Below are 21,018 nucleotides of genomic sequence, written 5' to 3' on the forward strand. Positions count from 1 at the left end.
CTGTCTGAAAACAGAATTACAATCTAAGAAAGCATTTTTCCTCCTGACACAACAGTGAAATGGCACGAGATAACACAAGATAACAGAGGCTATCCTGTTTTTAACTAGTTAAATTTTATGATGGCTGGAGCTTCATATGTATTTCAGTACCCTATTACAGTACTCTTGTGCTGTTTCATTCCACTCTACAACACAAAATGAATACCTTGAGCCTCAATGAGCCTTGCTTCATTGAGTATTACATTGTGTTCCAGCCATTGCAAGCCCTTCAGACTATCATGTATTCTGTTCAACTGGTTAAACAACCTTCCACCATCCTATAAGTTTGCTCTGATCTACAGTCATTTTCAGCAAGTCACTTTGGTGATTCAACCTGTAAGTTTTGTAACCAATCCCTTTCCTCTACTGCTTGAACTCTTGCTGGTCTATTCTTGTAAAGTCTTTATCTATGTAATCCATCAGTACTTTGGAATATAAACTCTGCAGTGCCCAAATCAACCTCAGAGAAATGTGATGGCTGTAGACTAAAAAATTAAAAAATGCTGGGATGGCATTTGACCTTTAGGATCTGAATTGATTTGGTTACCATCACTAGTGATGAGCGGATCTGGGCCATTTTGCTTTGCTGCAAAATTCCTAAAACCGGTGAAAAATAAAGGGCTTAAAAAAAAAAAAGGTTGCATGCATCAAAAAATGTTATTGATGCGTGCCAAGTTTTTCCGAGTAGAATTTTTGCACTCGGTTCATGAAAATTCCACCAATGGCGAAACGCATACATTTGCTGCAAATCCATGCAGGGCGAAAAATTTCACTCCTCACTATCCATCACAAGAATGTTAACAGTGTGAACTGTTGCAATGGGCAAGCTCATGTCATGCAAATGTGCACCATTTTAGAAAAATTTAATCTCTTCTTCTGACCACATGTTTCCTAAATAATTAAACTGGCCTAACTATACCTTTCAGCTGTTTGATTTTATGATGGCTACATCCCAACTCTTGATCCCTGTGCTTGCAAGTCAACAGCTGTCAGGTGAAATGTTGGTTTCTCATTAGCTGAAGCAATAATAGTCCCTTAGTATGCTCTTGATATGCTTAGTATGATCTTCAATAAGACCCCATGATATCTATGCATACATGTAAATTCAAAATCTCAGCCATAGAGCACAAAGGGTGTTTAAAACATCATCATAATGTTTATTACATGGCTGAATCTTTTAGTTCAGCATTTTCTATAATAAACACTAAGGTAATGTTTAAGCACTTTTTGTTCTTTATAAGTGAATTTCAATTTTGCATTATCTGTAGCTGTCAGATTAAATGTCCTTTACTCCATGCACTATATTGCAGGCACCTTTTTCCCACTTGTGAGCTCTCACTTCAACCTTTCACATGACCCATCCCTGTCTGTTGTTCTAGAATACTGCAAATGAATTCAGTACTGTTTTAGCATCTTGTTTCTTGGCTAATCCAAAATTCATTAAGAAAACTCAGATATAGGCATTTGTTTACAAAAGTGCGACAGACAATGATATTTACCATGTTTAAAAAGCTTTTAGGGCTCTGGCACACGGGGAAGATTAGTCGCCCGCGATTAACTCCCTGTTCGCGGGCGACTAATCTCCCCGAGTTGCCTAGCCCTGCCATCCCACCGGCGAACATGTAAGTCGCCGTCGGGATGGCAGACGCGGCGGCGCGATTTCGCGCAAATCGCCGAAAAAGACTCGCGAGTCTTTTTCGGCGACTTCCGGAAATCGCCCCGCCGCGTCTGCCATCCCGCCGGCGACTTACATGTTCGCCGGTGGGATGGCAGGGCTAGGCAACTCGGGGAGATTAGTCGCCCGCGAACAGGGAGTTAATCGCGGGCGACTAATCTTCCCCCGTGTGCCAGAGCCCTTAAGGACTTTCACACTGCAAAAAAAATTTCACGATTATGTGTGCATATTAAATTCACCAGTCTTGTTCAGCTTTTTAAATATAAACATGGGCAGGGCAATGTTCATTGTGAGGATGCTGCCACTTTGCAGAGCGATTTGACAAAATTGGAAAACTGGGCAGCAAACTGGAAAATGAGGTTCAATGTTGACAAGTGCAAAGTTATGCACTTTGGTAGAAATAATACAAACACGAACTATCTACTGAATGGTAGTGTGTTGGGGGTATCCTTAATGGAGAAGGATCTAGGGGTTTTTGTAGATAACAAATTGTCTAATTCCAGGCAGTGTCATTCTGTGGCTACTAAAGCAAATAAAGTGCCGTCTTGTCACTATTTGTAACTAAAATTCTGCATTATGCATTTAAAAAAGACATGGGGGAAAAGTATAAGCTTATTATTAGAGATGTTTTGTGGTGAATAAGGTATTCAAATATTTTTGTCTTACTGTTCCTTTACCTGCACAGTAACTTTGCCTTCCACTTGACTCAAAATTTCCAGCAAAACACTGCAAGTTGATAATCTAATTAACACCTGGCAGGAAATAATAAAGAAAAAAATAAGGAAATAAACATTGTTTTGGAACCGAAATAAGAAAAGTGTAGGGACTTAAAGACACAGCTCAGGTCTGTCCATGGCTTATCCAACGTAGCATCTATGTGTGCTCTTGGTTTGTGTGTAAACCCGAATGATGGAATTTGGGAATTACAATGGTAATATTTCAATACTGGATTTTTATTGAGATCTACAGCTGGTTTCATGGATTAATTATAAAGCACCACCATCTTCCATAAAATTCTAAAAATAATAAAAATATGGGGTTGAAGCAAGGTTGTCTTTAGCTTAATCCTCAGGCGCCAGGTAGCATGTGTGTGTGTGTACGTAACTGACAATGCTCACGTGTCCTAAAATACATAAGTGAAAATAGCAGAGAAAAAAAGCTGCAACTTTTCCAAGATGTACTATGCATCTAAACAGCTAAAAATCCAAATTCAACGATTCACCAGATTAAACTTGCTGAGTTCATGTAGAAGTCAATGGCAAAGGTCCCTTACCTTTCCTTGAAGTTTTTTCTTTTGTCTTGAAACTTTACAGATTTTGCTGGGTTTTGTCCAAAAATTCAGACTTTTTTGTATTGTCACAGCCACAGTTTGATAAAATTAGGATTTTCGCAGCGACTATTCGAAAAAGTTGTGGGTTTTTTTTTACAACTTTTCTTGCAGCAATTTTTCTGTGCGACTTTTTTTTTTTTAGTAAATATTTGACTTTGGGGGGAAAAGAGTTTAGCCAAAATTGAAGATAAAAAAAAAATTAGAAATGATGGAGTTTTAGTAAATCTGCACCCTGTGTATATTTTATATATACATTGTGACCTGTGTATTTAAAAATATTGGGGAATTTACATATAAGACAGTATCAGGATATGCAGGCTTTAATCACATCCTTTTTAGCTCACAATAAAGGAGAAAAAGTTGAGAGTGCACTTTGAAGATTATATTCAAATAGTCCTTCCAATGTGAGTGCACTTGTCCAAAAGACTGTGGCCACCTGTTTAAATACACTCTAAATAAAGTATGAAAGTCACTCACATAATGCTGGTGCAAAATCTGCCTCCACAGTAGTTTATTGAAGCAATCAGTTAAGATACACAGAACAAACATTTCAGGGCCTCCCACCCCCTTTCTCAATGCAGTGTTTCCTCCTATTTAGGCTCCCTCCCTTTGACTAAGGGTAGTTGGAAATTCAATCCTTTCTTCCCTCAAACTGAATATTTCCACCTTCCATTGTCCCGATTGTCAACAACAAAGGCCTGCCTCAGGGATCCATGCTAAACTCCATATGCTTAACTTAATGGTCACTAATCAATCAAAACGTGACACATAAAATAATGGTCAGTCTCTAGGTTAAAAGACTTGGTTAAGTTTTAGTTAGTGAATTCTGGGAGTTCCTGCAGTTAGGACACAGATGCAACATAGAATAAGGGTATTTTTCCCTGTGTGTATATATTATTTAGATTCAGTGTTGTTTTGTACTTTGCATGTTTGTTATTACTGTAGCTTTGGGTCAATAGCTTTTTAATAATAATTGTATATTTTTGAATGAACTATATCTTTTATTAAATAACCCTTATAACCAGGAATATTTATGTACCTGTGTATATAAGACTAAATATGCATATTTACACAAATATATCCTTGGGCAACATAAATAGCAGTGAAAATAAGAAATACACAAAACAAAATCACAATGTTTCACTATTATGCAGACGTTATATTTGACAACAATTTAATAGAGTATGTAAAATAATATAATTCGCTTTAGGGTTTTAGTTTTAGCCATTTTTCTAAAGTAATATATTCCTCTTAATTTTAATGTATAGTTAAAAATATTAAATATTATAATTATTGTTAGGTTTAGGTTATTTTGGGATTACCAAGATTTGTATTGTAATCAGAGTGGTAAAGTGATGTATTAAGACTGCCATGAGTAAAAACTAGTGATGAGCAAATTTTTTCGTCAGGCATGGATTTGCAGTGAACTTTTGTATTTCGCCATTGGTGAATTGTTTAGCGAAACTGAAAATTTGCCGCCAAAAAATTCATCGCATGTCAAAAAAGTCACGCACGCATCAATTTGGGTGTGGCCGCATCAAAATAGGTGTGGTCGCGTCAAAAATAGGCACGGTTGCTCATCACTAGTAAAAACCTCAAAAAGTAGGAAATATTGGGTATTTTTGATTGAAACCATTACCACAGAATATCAGGCTATACTGTTTCTAAAGTAAATACTTTTACACAGCATTCTACAGTTTTTCTTATGCATGTAACCGTTGTTCTGTTTAAAATTAACATATTTGCTGGTGAGCTTATTGTTGCTTACTCTATAGTTATGCTATAGTTTTGGGGTCATAGTTCCAGAGGTTATACTGCACACATTCATTCCACAGATAAAAGCTGCTGCTCTGCTACACTAATGATTAAAGCATTGTTTGCTGTTGTGTGCACAAACCATTGCAGCCCTACTGCCAACCGAAAATACCCTTTATAGATTTAGAGATAAATAAATCATCAGACTCCTGCATTGAAATCTGTTTTACAAAATCGCAAACAGATTTTTTTATATTTCATTTTGAAATTTCACATGGGGCTAGACATATTCTTCATTTTCTAGGGTTCCAGAGATAAAAATGGTTGTGTACAATTTTCCTAGAGAGTTTTAGTTCTTGTAGAATCCTGTTTCCTACATTTTGTTTAACGAAAAATTACCTTAGAGATAATCAGTTGCTAAATGATTATACATGGTTTAGAAATAAATCCAATAATGTCATGTATTGCAATTTGCAAACAAGTAAATACATGGCAGCTTATGAAAATGCAACTTTCCTGAGAACATACACTAGACATTTTAACACAAATCTAAGCTAGTAGCTTCTCCAAGAATTTTATAAATGTGCTCCCAGATATATCTTCCCCTCAGTGCAAGAGGATAATCTGTTACTGAAGGGGTTATTTAATGACTTTAAAAAACATACATTTACATAAGATGCTTAATGTATAAGCACCCTTTTTTTTTTTAATAGAAATCACCATGTTTTCTTCTTAGAAACAAAAGTCACAACATAATTCTTTGTTCCATTGCAGATTCTCATTATTCAGTACTGTGCATGAACAGTACACATATGTAAAAAAATGATCTACTGCAATATATTTATATTGATTTGCTTACAGTTACCACATCATACTGCCAATCCCCACTTTAAAAGAACTGACCAGTTTTTCTTTCCTAACTGGCAACTGAAAATACTGTACTGTATCTGTCAGTTAATTTCTCAGGTTAATACAAGAAAGCTCAAACATGTATCATTTTAATACCAGCCTCTCATATTTTGTGCAGAACTTGCCACCTTTGAGATGAAACATTTTGTTTCTTTTGTACTAACATATAACAATACCCTTCTCTGCCTTGTGACCTGCTGCTGGACCTATACTCTCAGTAAAGCCAGCATAGCTTTCCCTAAATAAGGAATTTTAACAACTTAGAAGTGGTTCAATTTATTGTCCGTGCACTTCTGCTGTCTCCTCTTCAATTGCTTCATAGCCAGGACTTTTTTCATCACTAGTAGAGTCAAAAAGGTAAGGGAATCCATATTCTTTAAGACTATTGAGCAGTTCCTCGTAGAGCCACCGGATGAAACCAAGAGGATCTGTGATGATAAAAAAAAATTCTGGCATTGTATACTGAATGCAAATTTAATAAAGTAGCAAACAACTTTAAAGAGGGTCTGCCATTATGATAAAACATCAAAACTGTAATGAATATTCCATTATATGGTTTACTTGCAAATACTATACTGATACCTTGTCCTTTTCAATGTACATTAAGGGGCACATTTACTAACCCACGAACGGGCCGAATGCGTCCGATTGCATTTTTTTCGTAATGATCGGTAATTTTGCGATTTTTTTCGGCGTCTATACGATTTTTGCGTAAAAATGCGAGTTTTTCGGCGTCTTTACGTTTTTTGCGCAAAAACGCGAGTTTTTCGGCGTCTTTACGATTTTTGCGTAAAAACACGAGTTTTTCGTAGCCATTACGAAAGTCGCGCAAAGTCGCGATTTTTTCGTAGCGTTAAAACTTGTGTGAAACGTCGCGCCTTTTAAGTTTTAACACTACGAAAAAGGCGCGACTTTGCGCGCAAGTGTTAACGCTACGAAAAAATCGCGTTTTTACGCAAAAATCGTAAGGACGCCGAAAAAATCGAAAAAAATACGAAAAAGTCGCAAAATGTTCGTTTCCAATCGGAATTTTTCCAATTCGGATTCGAAATCGTGTCTTAGTAAATCAGCCCCTAAGTATATGGTTTAAATGGTTTTTAAGTTATTTGTATATGTAATTGTAACTGAAAGCAGTATCTGTGCTGCTGGCTCTTTTGAATGAGTAACTGTAGGAAAAACCAGCTGAATTCTCCATTATTTTAACAGTCATATCCACCAGAGCAGTGAAAAGAAAATGGCAGGCAAATCTTGATTTCAAAAATAATTACATTTACAAATAATGCCTTAAATATTTAAATATATAATAAAAAGTTGCTCAGAATTAAATTTTCTTACATTAAATTAAAAACATGTAAAAATGTATGAAGTTACCATTTAAACATCCACTGTAATTTTGATACATGTAAAAACAGTAAACAACAAAATGGCATTTGAGCTCCTCTTTTTACACAGCTTTATAAATACAGATTGTTGTATTGTGTCATTTTAATTTGTGATATTAAGATTTTCATAAGCATTTGGCCACCTTCTAGCTAATGTACACCCAGCAAATAGTGATGAGTGAATTTCCGCATTTCGCCATTGGTGAATTGTTTTGAAAAACTTCCACGGAAATTCATTGCGTGACAAAAAAAGTTGAGATTGCATTAAAATAGGCGTGGTTGCATCAAAATGGGCATGTTCATGTCAAAAATAGGCGTGACCGCTGCAAAACAGTTGCATGACAAACGAGTTTCGTGGATTTGTCAGCGTTTTGCGAACTTTCCTGTTATTTCGCAAAGTTTTTGCCGAAACGGGACAGATTCACTCATCACTACCAGCAAAAATTCAAGGGATTTATACAAAACCACACAAGTTGCAAGGCTCCAAACATAGGTCCATCTCACCTTTGCCTTCCAGTGTAGGAAAGGAGATTGGCATTTCAAAATTCCATAAAGCATGAGTTGCATTCCAGAAAGAAGTTGTATTGAAGAAGCTAAAAATTCCATATTTGTCAAGACAATTGTTTACTTCCTCAAAAATCCAATGAAATAAATAATAAGGATCTAAAGGGAAAAAGATTGTTTTTGCTTTTGAACATTTTATTTTAATTCCACAGCTATTGCAGTGACAGATTGTTAATTTGTTTCATTTTTTAAAGATTAATAATGAGGTCAGAGTGATTATGTATGTAGGGGTGATGTAAATGTTTTGCCTACCTTTCCTGTAGGCCCCTAGGAGGGTTTTGAACAGCTAAGAGCTGTCCCTGGTCTACAGTTGGAGGGTGGGGGTTGGGTTTTTTTCCCATTCCAGGGTTAAGGTATTTCCCTGGAAGTCCAGTAACTGGCCAGTGGGTGTCAGGGTTCCCTAGTCTTTAAAAGGGTATGTCACTACATGTTCTGTCTCTTTGGCCCCCCTTGCTGGAGGTGGTGGTATGCTAATGTGCCTGAGGCAGTGGTAGATCTCAGTAGGGAGTTCTAGAAACTTGATGCAGGATCAGATTAGTTAGTAGAGCATCTAGAGGCTCCAACTAGGAGACCTGGAGGGGTTAGAACCCTGCAGTGTCACCTGTAAGTATAAAGACTCAAGTAGTCATTCTTAGTAATAGGAGATTTCTGGAATAATAAAACACTGTAAACATCGGCTAACATTGGGGACTAGTTAACCAATGTGCAATAATACCTGGGGTGTTGTGAAATTTCCAGCTGAAATTGCAAGCGTACTATCCAAGGAATGAAAATATTTAAGCATTTAAGGAGTTACCATTTTGTTTTCAGAACCATTGGAGCTAAAGTTATTTCAGAGATCAAGTTGTGTGTGTTAATTTAGTGCGGTTAACTCTTTATCCTGAAAAGGAAAGGGTCGCATGCAACCTATGTTAAAGGGAGTTAAAGGGAGTTGCAACTGACAGAAACGAGTCTGGGTGAGACCATTAAGCAGACCATTTTGAAAAAGGTATTACATATACATTCCAGACAAGTAGCAAAGAAGAAGCACTGAGGCATCTATATAGCTAAGATATATATATATCCCTGAATATTTTTTTCATCATGCAAACTCACCTATATCTGCCATTGTAGGAAAGGAAATAGAAAAGGGCATATCAAAATTCCATAAAGCATGAGATGCATTCAGTAAAGTGTTATTGAAGAAATTAATAATTCCATATTCATTTAAACCACTGAGCAAGCTTTCATAGACCCAATGAAAGAATTGTAAAGGATCTGTAGGAATAAAGAAAATGATTGTCTACTATGCAGCCATTTATGTTGACACAATAACCTTAAAGGGATTCTGTCATGATTTTTATAGTATAATTTTACTTCTAAATTACACTGTTTACATAGCAAATAATTCACTTTACCATTTAAAATGTTATTCTTGAACGAACAAATATTTTTTTTGGTTGTAATGTTGGTGTGTGTAGGCAGCCATCTCAGTGCACTGAGCTTTCAGAAAGAGCCAGCACTACATATTAGAACTGTTTTCAGGTAACCTATTGTTTCTCCTACTCCCATGTAACTGGAGGAGTCCCAAGCTGGACTTGGATTTCTTACTATTAAGTGCTATTCACTTAATATGCACAGGTCACATGGCTGTGGTGCCCTGAGAATCACTTACCAAATCATGTCACTTTCACCTAAGAAATATTTCCAAAATACGATCATTTATCACCCAAGATGCTGCCAAAATTCTTATTCACTCTCTTATAATATCTCGCCTGGACTACTGTAACTCCCTGTTAATTGGCCTTCCCCTCCAAAGACTGTCCCCACTCCAGTCCATAATGAATACTGCTGCCAGGCTCATACACCTCTCCAACCGCTCCTCCTCTGCCATGCCACTCTGCCAATCTCTGCACTGGCTTCCCCTACCATCCAGGATAAAATTCAAACTAATGACTCTCACATACAAAGCAGTTCATAACTCTGCCCCACCCTACATCTCTGAACTCATCTCTAGGTACCATCCAACCCGCTTGTTATGCTCCTCTACTGACCTGCTCCTCAACTCCTCTCTCATTCCCTCCTCACACGCTCGCATTCAAGACTTTGCAAGGGCTGCCCCCCTTCTCTGGAATTTGCTCCCACAATTTATCAGACTTTCTCCCAATCTCTCTGCCTTCAATTTATTTAGAGAAGCTTACCCTAATCTAGTTTAGCAACACCCTGTGCCACACCTCTCACAACTCTGGTCATGCCCATTCCCACACCTTGTGTCTCAATCCTTTCTCCTTGTAGATTGTAAGCTCTTTTGGGCAAGGCCCTCCTCACCTCTTGTATTGGTTATTGATTGCTTTATATGTTACTCTGTATGTCCAATGTATAAAACCCACTTTTTGCACAGCGCTGCAGAATATGTTGGCGCTTTATAATAAATGTTAATAATAATAATAATAATAATAAAAAATGAAGAATATGGCTAGCCCCATGTTAAAAAAAATGGATTTCAATGCAGGTAAACTTGTTTTCCCATGACAGTATGGGTAAAAATACAGATAGATTAACTGACCAACAGTTCTCATTAGAAGGGAGGTGTTATTCTCCTTTATTTATGTAAGGTTTACTGATAGGTAAGAGAAGTACTAATTTTACAGTGCTTCTGTCACATCTTTTTGCTGATTTTCTCCTGAGCTCCACTGACCTTTTTAGATAACATAAGCTCTGAGGTTGTGTCACATAATACTGTTTCTGGTTTAAGTCAAAATACACATATTCAGAAATATCACTAACTTTCATCTATTTTGCCTTTTGATTTCACAAATGGCGATGGACAGTGTTAAATCGGTAACCACTTTTCATTTTTTTTTTATAAAACATTTTAGACAAGTTAATTAAACGGACCTTATATGGTTATGGGAAATATTTCTGTCATGTAGATACAGAAATGATTTACGATAGCACACTTTTGTGCTTTGTTATACATACTGTAGAGAAATTTTTGCAACTTGTGAAGTGGCAGTGATTTGTTTACCAAGAGTGAAATATACAATACAGCTATAACTACAGAGCGCATTCTAGCCCAATGCAGTTTCACAGATAAAGTGCAGTAGAAATTGTAAATTCCTTTCTAAATATTGTTCTCCAGTAGAACTGGAGTGACCATCTCTACATTAGCTTGCTATCATTAACTGCATAAGCAGAGGCGGATACAGTATAAAATGTTCTCTGTATTTTAGGGTATATTCCAGTAGTATTTTGTAACATGTTAAAAGTTCTTAGTTGTTACAAGAATCACTGAAATAATTTGAGACAGCCAGTGTGTGCATGATACCTAATGTTTTCACTTGAAAACTCCCTGTGGTCAGTAAGTATCATGTTTAAAGATATATGAAATAAATCTAATTTGTATAGGTATGGGACCTGTTATCCAGAATGCTTGGGACCTGGGGTCTTTTGAATCTCCATAGCTTAAGTCTGCTAAAAATTATTTAAATATTGAATAAACCCAATAGGCTTGGTTTGCCTCCATTAAGGATTCATTATATCTTAGTTAGAATCAGGTACAAGGTACTGTTTTATAATTACAGAGAAAAAGGAAATCCTTTTTAAAAATTAGAATTATTAACTACATGAAAACTCTCTGTACAGCACTTTAGACTAACATGTCAGACTTTTGAACAGCTTGGCTTACTAAACAAATAAATAACTATCATACTGTTTGGGATGGGATGTCATTAAAATTTGAGCCCGCCTTACCTGTGCCTTCCAGTGTAGGAAAGGTGAAAGAAATGGGCATTGTAAAATTCCATAAAGCATCAGTTGCATTCAAGAGAAAAGTAGTATTAAAGAAGTTAACTCCATAATCATTTAGACCACGGACCACTTCCTCGTAGACCCAGTAAAAGAAATAAATGGGATCTAATAAAAAAGAATTATTAGCCATTATGTGGCATTCTTTTCTAAAGATATAATTATAATTTGGTGATTATCTTAAAAGCAAACAGCACACAGTAAGATTTATAGGCCAGTATCTCTCAAAAGATGGGAGGAATTATGCTCTAAACAGATTTATTATATTATGTAAAGTTTAATGAAGTGTGACAGAACAAATGATGAACAAAATTAGGCATGTATGACAGAACTGCAAAAGTGAGAAACACCCCATGTTTAATACTTCCAGTGCAACCCATGAGAAAGAAATGACATCTTCTTGCAGAGTGCTATGTGAATATATTTTCTGTAAATCCTATGAAGTAATTTGCCATCACAGCAGTGGCTTTTAAAAGCAGTAGTTTGCCATCCGTGTCAGTAGACTAGTGATGAGCAAATTTTTTTGGCAGGCATGGATTCACTGCAAAATTCTGCACTTTGCAATTGGCAAATGTTTTCTCCAAACTGCCGCAATAATTCGCCAAAAATTTCCCGAGCGAGATAAAACTAGCAAATGTGTCAAAAAAAGTTGTGGGCATGTAAATAAGTCATGATTGCATCAAAACAAGTTATATAGCTTTTGCAAAACTGGAAACTATTTTGTGACCACTTCCAACAGTAGAAGAAAGATTGTAAAATGTATAGTTTGTGCCAGTGTGCACTAAATGTAACCTAAATTAAACCTTATAATTAGAAATTGTGGCTGTGTTTGCTCCAAAAGTTTATGCCACCTACAAGCACATCTTAAAAGTGTGCAATGTGCAAGTAAAATTCTCAATGCAATAACAGTCTAGTGAAGAACATTAATTTCCGAAATGCTAATTTTTATACTTATTTATGCAAATTTGTTCTCATTACCGACTTTTATTACATTCCCCTGTTCGTCCTATGTGCTAGCTGTTACAGAAAAAAGCAAGGAAAACAAAATCAATTCTGCACTGCCCACTTATTACAGCAATGGTAGGATAAATTATATTTTGTTCTATTAATTAATTATAATTGATAAACCTTTTGTAAATCTTAGTGTGTATTTTATCTATAAGTTTGATATAAAAAAAATTACAAAACCCACCTATGCTCTCCATCCAAGCAAAGGAGATAGAAATGGGAATTTCAAAAGCCCATAAATCATGAGCTGCATTCAAGAAAGAAGTAATGTTGAAAACGTTAAGAATTCCATATTTGTTAAGACCATTGTGTACTTCCTCGTACACCCAACAGAAGAAGCGACGAGGATCTGGAGTAAGAAAACAAAATTACAAGTTAACTTGATCTGAAAGAAGAAAGTTATGCTCTAAATTGATTTATTTGTTTTACAAAGTGGACATGGGAAATAACATTACAGGTAGTGATGACCAAATTTGTCCCATTTCGCTTTGGGGTAAAACTTAAGAAAAATTAGCGAAACGGCAAAAAATTCACAAAACACACCTATTTTGGTGTGACCATGGCTATTTTTCTTTTATGCCTGGTGAATTTTTTTTTCCGTGGCAAATTCTCGCAACCGTTTTGCAAAAAAATCCACCAGTGGCTAAATGCGGAAATTCGCTGCAAAGCAATGCCTGGCAAAAAGTTTTGCTCATTATTAATTACAAGCAAATAATAGCTTATGTTTATATTGCCTCATGCAAGTTTCTGTGAACCAGAAGTGACATGCAGACCACTGTGCTATGTGACATAAATCCTACTTTTGAAGTGGTGGAGATTTCTATGCATAAAGGGTAAATTAGTTTTTTTTTTTTTTGCATTCATCCATTAAAGTCAATGGGTGTTTTTTTCTCCTGTGGCAATTTTTCTTGCCTTTCTAGTAGTAAAAATATTCTTAATGTGTTAATTGCTTAGGGCAGTAGGCACATGGCTGCTCACAAGTTTGTGATTTGAGACAACAGTATTCTGTAATGTGTACAATTAGGAATTTGGAGTCCCTCAGAAAAATGTACAGTTGTATATTTTATTGCATGTTGCTGTTTAAAAATGATTAATTAAGGGAAGCTCTAAATCCTTTTGTGGCTCTAATGTGTGATTCAGTCTAGGTTGTACCAATCATTGTGCCAAGTTACAAACTGTAAAAACAACTGGGGTTTCATTGTATTTATTAATGGGTGTTTTTTTCACCATAATAAAAATTAAGTTTTAATCCAATCCACATGGCAAGTGTCCAAATTCAATATGTCTTGTCTAGTCCTTCATAATTGATAGATTTAACAATTTATCTAACAGCTTATTTACAATAAGTTGCACCATAAGAAATAATTTACTGAATTATTTATCCCCCCACTAGCAATTTGCATCAGGAATAAATAACAATGTGGATGAAGTTTTTTTTTAAGTTCAACTGTTCAAAGCAGTCTAAGAATCAGGCAGACTGGCACATTCAGTTTTGATAAATATTTCACGCTTAACACTTTCCTGATTGGGCAACATATTAAATTGATGGAGATCACTGGATTTCACTGTTGGATCTATAATAAATCTTCTGCAAAATGATCTAATTTTTACCATCTAATACAGTTGTACACCTTTAAATTAATTTTAAGTATGACATTGATATTCAGAGACAATTTGCAATTGGTTTTCATTTTTTAATCTTTGTAGTTAGTCAATTATTTAGCTTTTTGCTCAGCTGCTGTCTAGTTTAAAATTTCAGCAGCTATCCAGTTGCTAGGGTTTGGTCTACCTTAGCAACCAGGCAGCAGTTTGAATGTGTATTGTTATATATTTATTGTTATATATATATAAGTCATAATAAAACTAAAACCCATTTGAAATCTGGAAAGATGTTGAGAAAGGCAAATAATTAAAAAACTATGGTAAATAAATAATGAAGACTATGGGGCTGATTTACTTACCCACGAACGGGTCGAATGGAGTCCGATTGCGTTTTTTTCGTAATGATCGGTACTTTGCGTTTTTTTCGTATGTTTTGCGATTTTTTCGGATTCTTTACGAATTTTTCGTTACCAATACGATTTTTGCGTAAAAACGCGAGTTTTCCTATCCATTACGAAAGTTGCGTAAAAAGTTGCGCATTTTGCGTAGCGTTAAAACTTACGCGAAAAGTTGCGCATTTTTCGCGTAAGTTTTAACGCTACGAAAAATGCGCAACTTTTTACGCAACTTTCGTAATGGATACGAAAAACTCGCGTTTTTACGCAAAAATCGTATTGGTAACGAAAAATTCGTACAGAATCCGAAAAAATCGCAAAACATACGAAAAAGTCGCAAAATGTTCGTTTTCAAGTCGGAACTTTTCCAATTCGGGTCGGAATCGTGGGTTAGTAAATCAGCCCCTAAAAGTAAAGTTGCTAGGAACAGGATATTCTATAACATACAAAAATTTAACTTAAAGGCTAACCACCGCTTTAATGTAAAAAAACCCCTGCAAAACTATACTTATATTCTAATGATTATTTAAACATTAAAGTGTTGTTCCCTAAATAGGGCCCTCATTTTACACTTTGAAAAATCTGCCCTATAAGACAATTTGCACAGTTTGACCTATTCACTACATTAATAATAATAGTCCAAATCAAACAAATCATAAACTTTTTATGGGGCAGAGGATGGGTATAATCATTTAGTCCCAACTCACCTATACTCTCCAGGGTAGGAAAGTGCTTATAATCAGGCATTTCAAAATTCCAAAAAGTTGCATTCCAGAATGAAGTAGTGTTAAATAAGTGTAAAATTCCATATTTGTTAAGACCATTGTGAATTTCTTCAAACACCCATTCAAAGAAGTATAGGGGATCTGAGTTTACAAAACAATCGGTCATTATTAGGGAGCAAATATGAAATTCAAGTCAACAAAAAAAACTTACAGGTAAACAACTCTAATAAGAAGAGAGTGTTGTGTTCTAAACTGTTATATCATAAGTAAGCTTGTACAATAGCGTTAAAGAAGTGGTGAAATATTGTGTTACGAAACGGCAGAAAAAGCTATTAGAAAGGCATGCATGCTGTGTAATTTCTGGACTGCAAGTTTACATATTTCACTGTTTGTAATCTGTTCTAGCAGAACATGAGTACTCATCTTTATGGCAGTTTGCTGCTCCACAGGTCAGTATTTAAGCAGAGGATAAATGGAAACATTTTATTTTCTTGCTCTTTATGAAACAGGTTTTATTATACAAATAATCATTGATACATTATAACAAATGGTGTTATTTCAAATAGTATTTTGTAATATGGTTTATATTTATAGCTATTACAGGAACCACAAGTAGAGGTTAATGCAATGCAATGCTTCTCACATTCTTAAAATTAGCCCTTTCAATTTGTGTTCTTTCATATGAGAGCAACTTCATATGAAAACTATTGTTTTATATGTGGAGGCATAATTTTGTACGTTGATTCCATTTTTATTTAGTTTTATGCAGTTATAGTTATAGGCACACTAGTGTGCATTGGTTTAACTCCTCACTGTCCATTTGTTTTTAGTAACATTTCTAGAAACTTTGTACCATTGAACAGATCCACATCTTCAGTGCAGCATTATCAGACAGGATAAATGTAACATAAATCACTAATAGGATAGCACCTTCAAAATTTGTTCAAAATTGACCCTTTAAAATGTGCCTCCCCATTCAGTGTTTATACCATAGAATTAGTCTTTTTAAATTAAGTGCGGAAGGTAGAACTTTGCTACATAGTATCATGACAAATCCTTTTCCTACTTTCTAATTTGAATTTACTACCTGTCCTTCTGTATAGTCCTGTTTGCCTTTGGCAAAGTTTATTTAATTCTTTTATGCTCTAGAATAGTATGCAATTGGGACACATAAATGGATATACTTCTTTTATATTCTAAATTAATTAGTAAGGGTTACATTTTAATTCAGAACCTACTTGTCTGGTTCACACTAAATGGGGAGGTGCACATTTATTTTATGTTTAAATATGTAAATATAATATAATACTGGCATCTGTAAAAATTCAGGAGCATTGCTCACTGCCAGGCCATTTAAATTCAGTCCCAACTCACCTAAGCTCTCCAGAGTAGGCAGAGTAGGCAAGGAAATTGGCATTTCAAAATTCCATAAACCATGAGTTGCATTCCACAATGTAGTGTTGAAAAAATTAATTATTCCAAATTTATTAAAACCATTTTTAACAGATTCATGGATCCAATGGAAGAAACTAAGAGGATCTGTGGAAATAAAATGAATTATTGAATAATATGGTGCACAGTTTTCATTTTAAGTTAATTAGATGAATATGTACAGTAAAGTTTCCAGACAAGCAACTCTAATGCTTTAAGGAACTGAAAGTTCAGTAAAGTACCAAAAATAGGGCTTCAGGCAGAGGTCTCTCAATTGTAGACCAGTTTATAATTGTGAATTATATGAATACTAATATGCAGTTTAAAATATACTGATATTACACATATTATCAAATATAATTTGACAATATTTTTGTAATAGTATTGTTTGGTTTTCCTACAAAGGGATGTATAAATATGGATGTAATTATGAATTACTTGCATTTATGGCAAAATACAAAACCCACAATAGGGTAAAAACTATATTTCAAAGCAAATATTCCTAAAGTGTATGTATAATGGGATAGTGGAATAGCGTACCAAATATTAATAGAGGCCCGGGTGTAGAAACCCCGAGCCTGTCTCAAGTGTATTCAATCCCAATCAATCATAGAAGATTAACAAATCAAACAAAATCCATTTAAATACAGAAGGCTCACCCAAGTCCAGAAGTGGTCCGGGTGCTCAAAGCCCCAAACCCGTAGCCGAGGGAGAGAAAATCACAAAGCTGTGAAAGGAACTTCAAGCACGACCGGACAAGGGAGTCTGCTAAAAATCGATCTTTATTCTTCCATTTAAAATCAAGGTGCCTACTTGCTTTTATGTACAAGTTTTCCTACTAGACAATACATTAACTGTATGACCACTAAAGTCATAAAGACAGTTTGATGGCCAATATGCATGTAACAGGGGCCCTAAAATAAAAACACCCCATATGATCCAATCATTTCTGTAATTTCAGTTACTGCACATTTACTGCAATTTATGTTTGGTGAAGTCATTAAAAAGTAATTTCAACCCAGAAAAGCATATATTTTTGAAGTACACATTCTCCCAAAATAGGTAACTATGTCTTTTTACTCCAAACTAAAAAGCTGCAAAGGTTTCATATAAGTAACAGTTTTGATGAAATTTCTGAAAATCACTTTGACTTTCTGAAAAAAACACTTCCACTTTGCAGCATCTTCTTCATATCATTAGGTACCAAGATAAAACATCCTAAATCTGAACACCAGAGGTCTATTGAAATACTTAAGTATGTAGCATGTAAGGGCCCCAATATAAAAACAACCCATATGATCTATAATTTTTGCAATTTTGCTACTGCAAAATCTATACATTTACTGCATTTTATGTGGGGTAGAGTCACAAAAAAATAAGTTTATTCCCCTAAAAGACATATATTTTTTGGAAAGTAGAAATTCGTTTGAATCCAAATAGGTAAATATGTCTTTCAACACCAAACCAAATCAGATGGTGGTTGTTAATGGTACATTCTCTACTTGGCTTTCAGTGGGGTCACTCAGGGTTCATTAATGAAGGTATTGTAAGCTAAGCAATGTATCAGTGTTTGCAGATGACACAAAACTCTGCAGACCAGTCAATTCTATCCAGGATGTGGCATCCTTGCAGCAGGATCTTGACAAAATAGCAATCTGGGCGGCCAAGTGGCAGTTGAAATTTAATGTGGATAAATGTAAGGTCATGCACCTGGGATGTAAAAATATGCAAGCCACTTATACCCTTAATGGGACTTCACTAGGCAAATCCATAATGGAGAAGGACCTTGGAGTCCTTGTAGATAATAAACTTGGCTGTAGCAAGCAATGCCAGCCAGCAGCTGCAAGGGCAAACAAGGTTTTGAGCTGTATTAAAAGGGTATAGATTCATGGGGGGAGGGTATGTATGTATGTATGAATAACTTTATTTATAAAGCGCCACAGGGGTACGCAGTGCTGTACAATCTTACAAAATACAAAATTACACACAGGGAGGACAAATGTTATAATAAATAAATACAATAAATATATATATAAATACACAGGGAGTAAGTGCCATGTGGTATGAGACACAGTAGGAAAAAGGTCCCTGCCCCATAGAGCTTACAATCTAAGTGGTTGGGTAACATACAGGCACAGATTGGAAGGTAAGAGTGCATCAGGTATGGGCATTTGCCCTTAAGTGCAGGACTAGGCAAAATAGTGTTTTAGTGCTCCAGAAGGTAACAGCTGAGCTTTTTCTTAAAGAGAGTTAGTGAGTGTTCCGTATGGAGGGATTCAGGGATAGAGTTCCAGAGGTAAGGAGCAGCGAGATAGAAAGGTTTAAGATGAGAAAGCGCAGTGGGTGTGGATGGTGTAAAAATACGGAGGCTCTGAGAGGAGCGGAGGAGACGACCAGGAACATGCAGGGAGACCAGTGAAGAAATGTAGTGAGGAGCAGAGGAGTGAAGGGCTTTGAATGTTAGCAGAAGGATTTTGTAAGCTATCCTTTGCTTAACAGGCAGCCATGCAAGAGAGCTTAATTGAGGCTGAACAGGTTCCCTCTTCAGAGAGAGCAGGAGGATCCTGGCAGCAGAGTTTAAGATTGATTGCAGGGGAGAGAGGTGGGAGTCTGGCAATACTGCGGAGGAAAAAACGGCAGGTTTTGGCAGTGTTATTAATATGGTTAGAGAAGGAGAGTGAAGAGTCAAAGATAACCCCAAGACAGCATGCAGAATTAACAGGGTTGATGGTCATGCCATCAATAGTAATGATGAAAGGAGGAAGAGGAGAAGGGCCAGGTTTGGGCGGGAAGACCATGAGCTCTGTTTTAGCTAGGTTAAGTTTGAGGTGGCGTTGGTTCATCCAGGAGGAGATAGCCCAGAGGCAGTTAACAATCTGGGTTTGAACATCAGTGGTTAGTGCAGGGGTGTCTAAATATATCTGGATGTCATCTGCATATAAGTGATATTTAAGACCAAAAGAAGAAATAAGGTCTCCTAAAGAGAGAGTGTACAGGGAGAACAGCAAAGGACCAAGCACAGAGCCCTGAGGCACTCCCACACTAAGCGGAACCGGGGTAGAGGATTTGTTAGCAAGGGTGTTATTCTTCCCCTTTACAGAGCACTGGTAAGGCCCCATCTAGAATATGCTGTTCAGTTTTGGTCTCCAGTGCTCAAATGGGATATTATTGAGTTAGAGAGGGTCCAGAGAAGGGCAACTAGGCTGGTAAAGGGTATGGAAAGTCTCAGTTATGAAGAAAGACTGGTTTACACTGGAGAAGAAGCTCTTAAGAGGTGATATAACTATTTATAAATAGTGGTCAGATTTTTTTGTGTTTAGATTTTTTTAGTGCAGTGAGTCTATTGATTTAGGTTGCTGAGGGTACCTGAAGCTACTCTAGACAGGAGGCAAAATTAGGGTTTGCACAGCACTGTGCATTAATAGGCACAGCTATGCTCATTATGTTCAGAATTTTGGAAAGTATACATGCTCCCAAATCTAATATGAGTAAATATTTCTTTTTACTCCAAACTACCAAACCATAATGCTATTTTAAAGCTGGCAATGTTCAACTAGAAAGGGGTGTTTGAGAACAAACTTCATGTTGGGTTGAAAAACATGATGTCACTGAATGGGCTCTGTGCACTTTCTCTGACCTTGGACCACAGTTATATAGTAAAAACCACTGTACAAAATTTGGGGACCCTGGTTTTAATAGTGTCTGAATGGCAGCAACTTAAATTTCCCCACTGAAAGTCAACGAGTGACATCTGATTGGCGGTTGGTGGCTCCACCCCCTTTTTCTAACCTGGAACTGCAGTTACCCAGTGACTAACTCTGCAAAGTTTTGGGACACTAGGATTAATAGTTAAAAAACGGCAGCATTTTAAATTTAAACCAATAAAATTCAATGGATGAAATCTGATTGGCTGTTAGTGGCCCAACCCACTTTTCCTATTTTGAACTGCAGTCCCCCAGTGACCAACTTTGCAAATTTTGGGGACTCAGGCATAAAAATTGTGAGACTGACAGCATTTTACACTTCACCATTGAAAGTAAATAGGTGAAATGTTATTGGCTGTTGGTGGCTCCGCCCGCTTTTTTCTAACTTTGTACGGCAAATGCCCAGTGACTAACTCTGGAAACTTTAACAACCCTGGAATTAATATTTAAATAATGGCATCAGTTTAAATATAAACCAATGAAATCTAATGGGTGGAAATAGATTTGCTGTTGGTGGCTCCTCCCACTTGTTCTAACCCTGAATATGTAGTCAGCCAGTGACTGACTGTGCAAAGTTTGGGAACCCTGACATAAATAGTGTGAGAAAAAGCAGCATTTTAAATTTAAACAAAAAAAATCAATAGGTGAAGTCTGATTGGCTGTTGGTGGCACCACCCACTTTTTAAAACCTAAACATGCAGTCCTCTAGTGAC

At 36.2% G+C, this 21,018-nt stretch overlaps 1 protein-coding gene across 1 annotated transcript in view; it reads right to left on the reverse strand.

The window, feature by feature from the left end:
* Nucleotides 1-3,525: 3,525 nt before the first annotated feature.
* Nucleotides 3,526-21,018, reverse strand: part of LOC101734009 — a 48,784-nt gene continuing 31,291 nt past the window's right edge. The window contains exons 7-13 of the mRNA XM_012963807.2: nucleotides 16,545-16,709; nucleotides 15,153-15,311; nucleotides 12,633-12,797; nucleotides 11,387-11,548; nucleotides 8,750-8,911; nucleotides 7,595-7,753; nucleotides 3,526-6,136 (exon numbers count right to left, since the gene is read on the reverse strand). Coding sequence (XP_012819261.2) covers nucleotides 5,985-6,136; nucleotides 7,595-7,753; nucleotides 8,750-8,911; nucleotides 11,387-11,548; nucleotides 12,633-12,797; nucleotides 15,153-15,311; nucleotides 16,545-16,709 — 1,124 coding nt within the window. The 3' untranslated portion in view covers nucleotides 3,526-5,984. The remainder of the gene's footprint in view (nucleotides 6,137-7,594; nucleotides 7,754-8,749; nucleotides 8,912-11,386; nucleotides 11,549-12,632; nucleotides 12,798-15,152; nucleotides 15,312-16,544; nucleotides 16,710-21,018) is intronic.

The sequence above is a fragment of the Xenopus tropicalis genome, chromosome 5 (genome assembly GCF_000004195.4).
Source record: "Xenopus tropicalis strain Nigerian chromosome 5, UCB_Xtro_10.0, whole genome shotgun sequence".
NCBI classification, from domain to species: Eukaryota; Metazoa; Chordata; class Amphibia; order Anura; family Pipidae; genus Xenopus; species Xenopus tropicalis.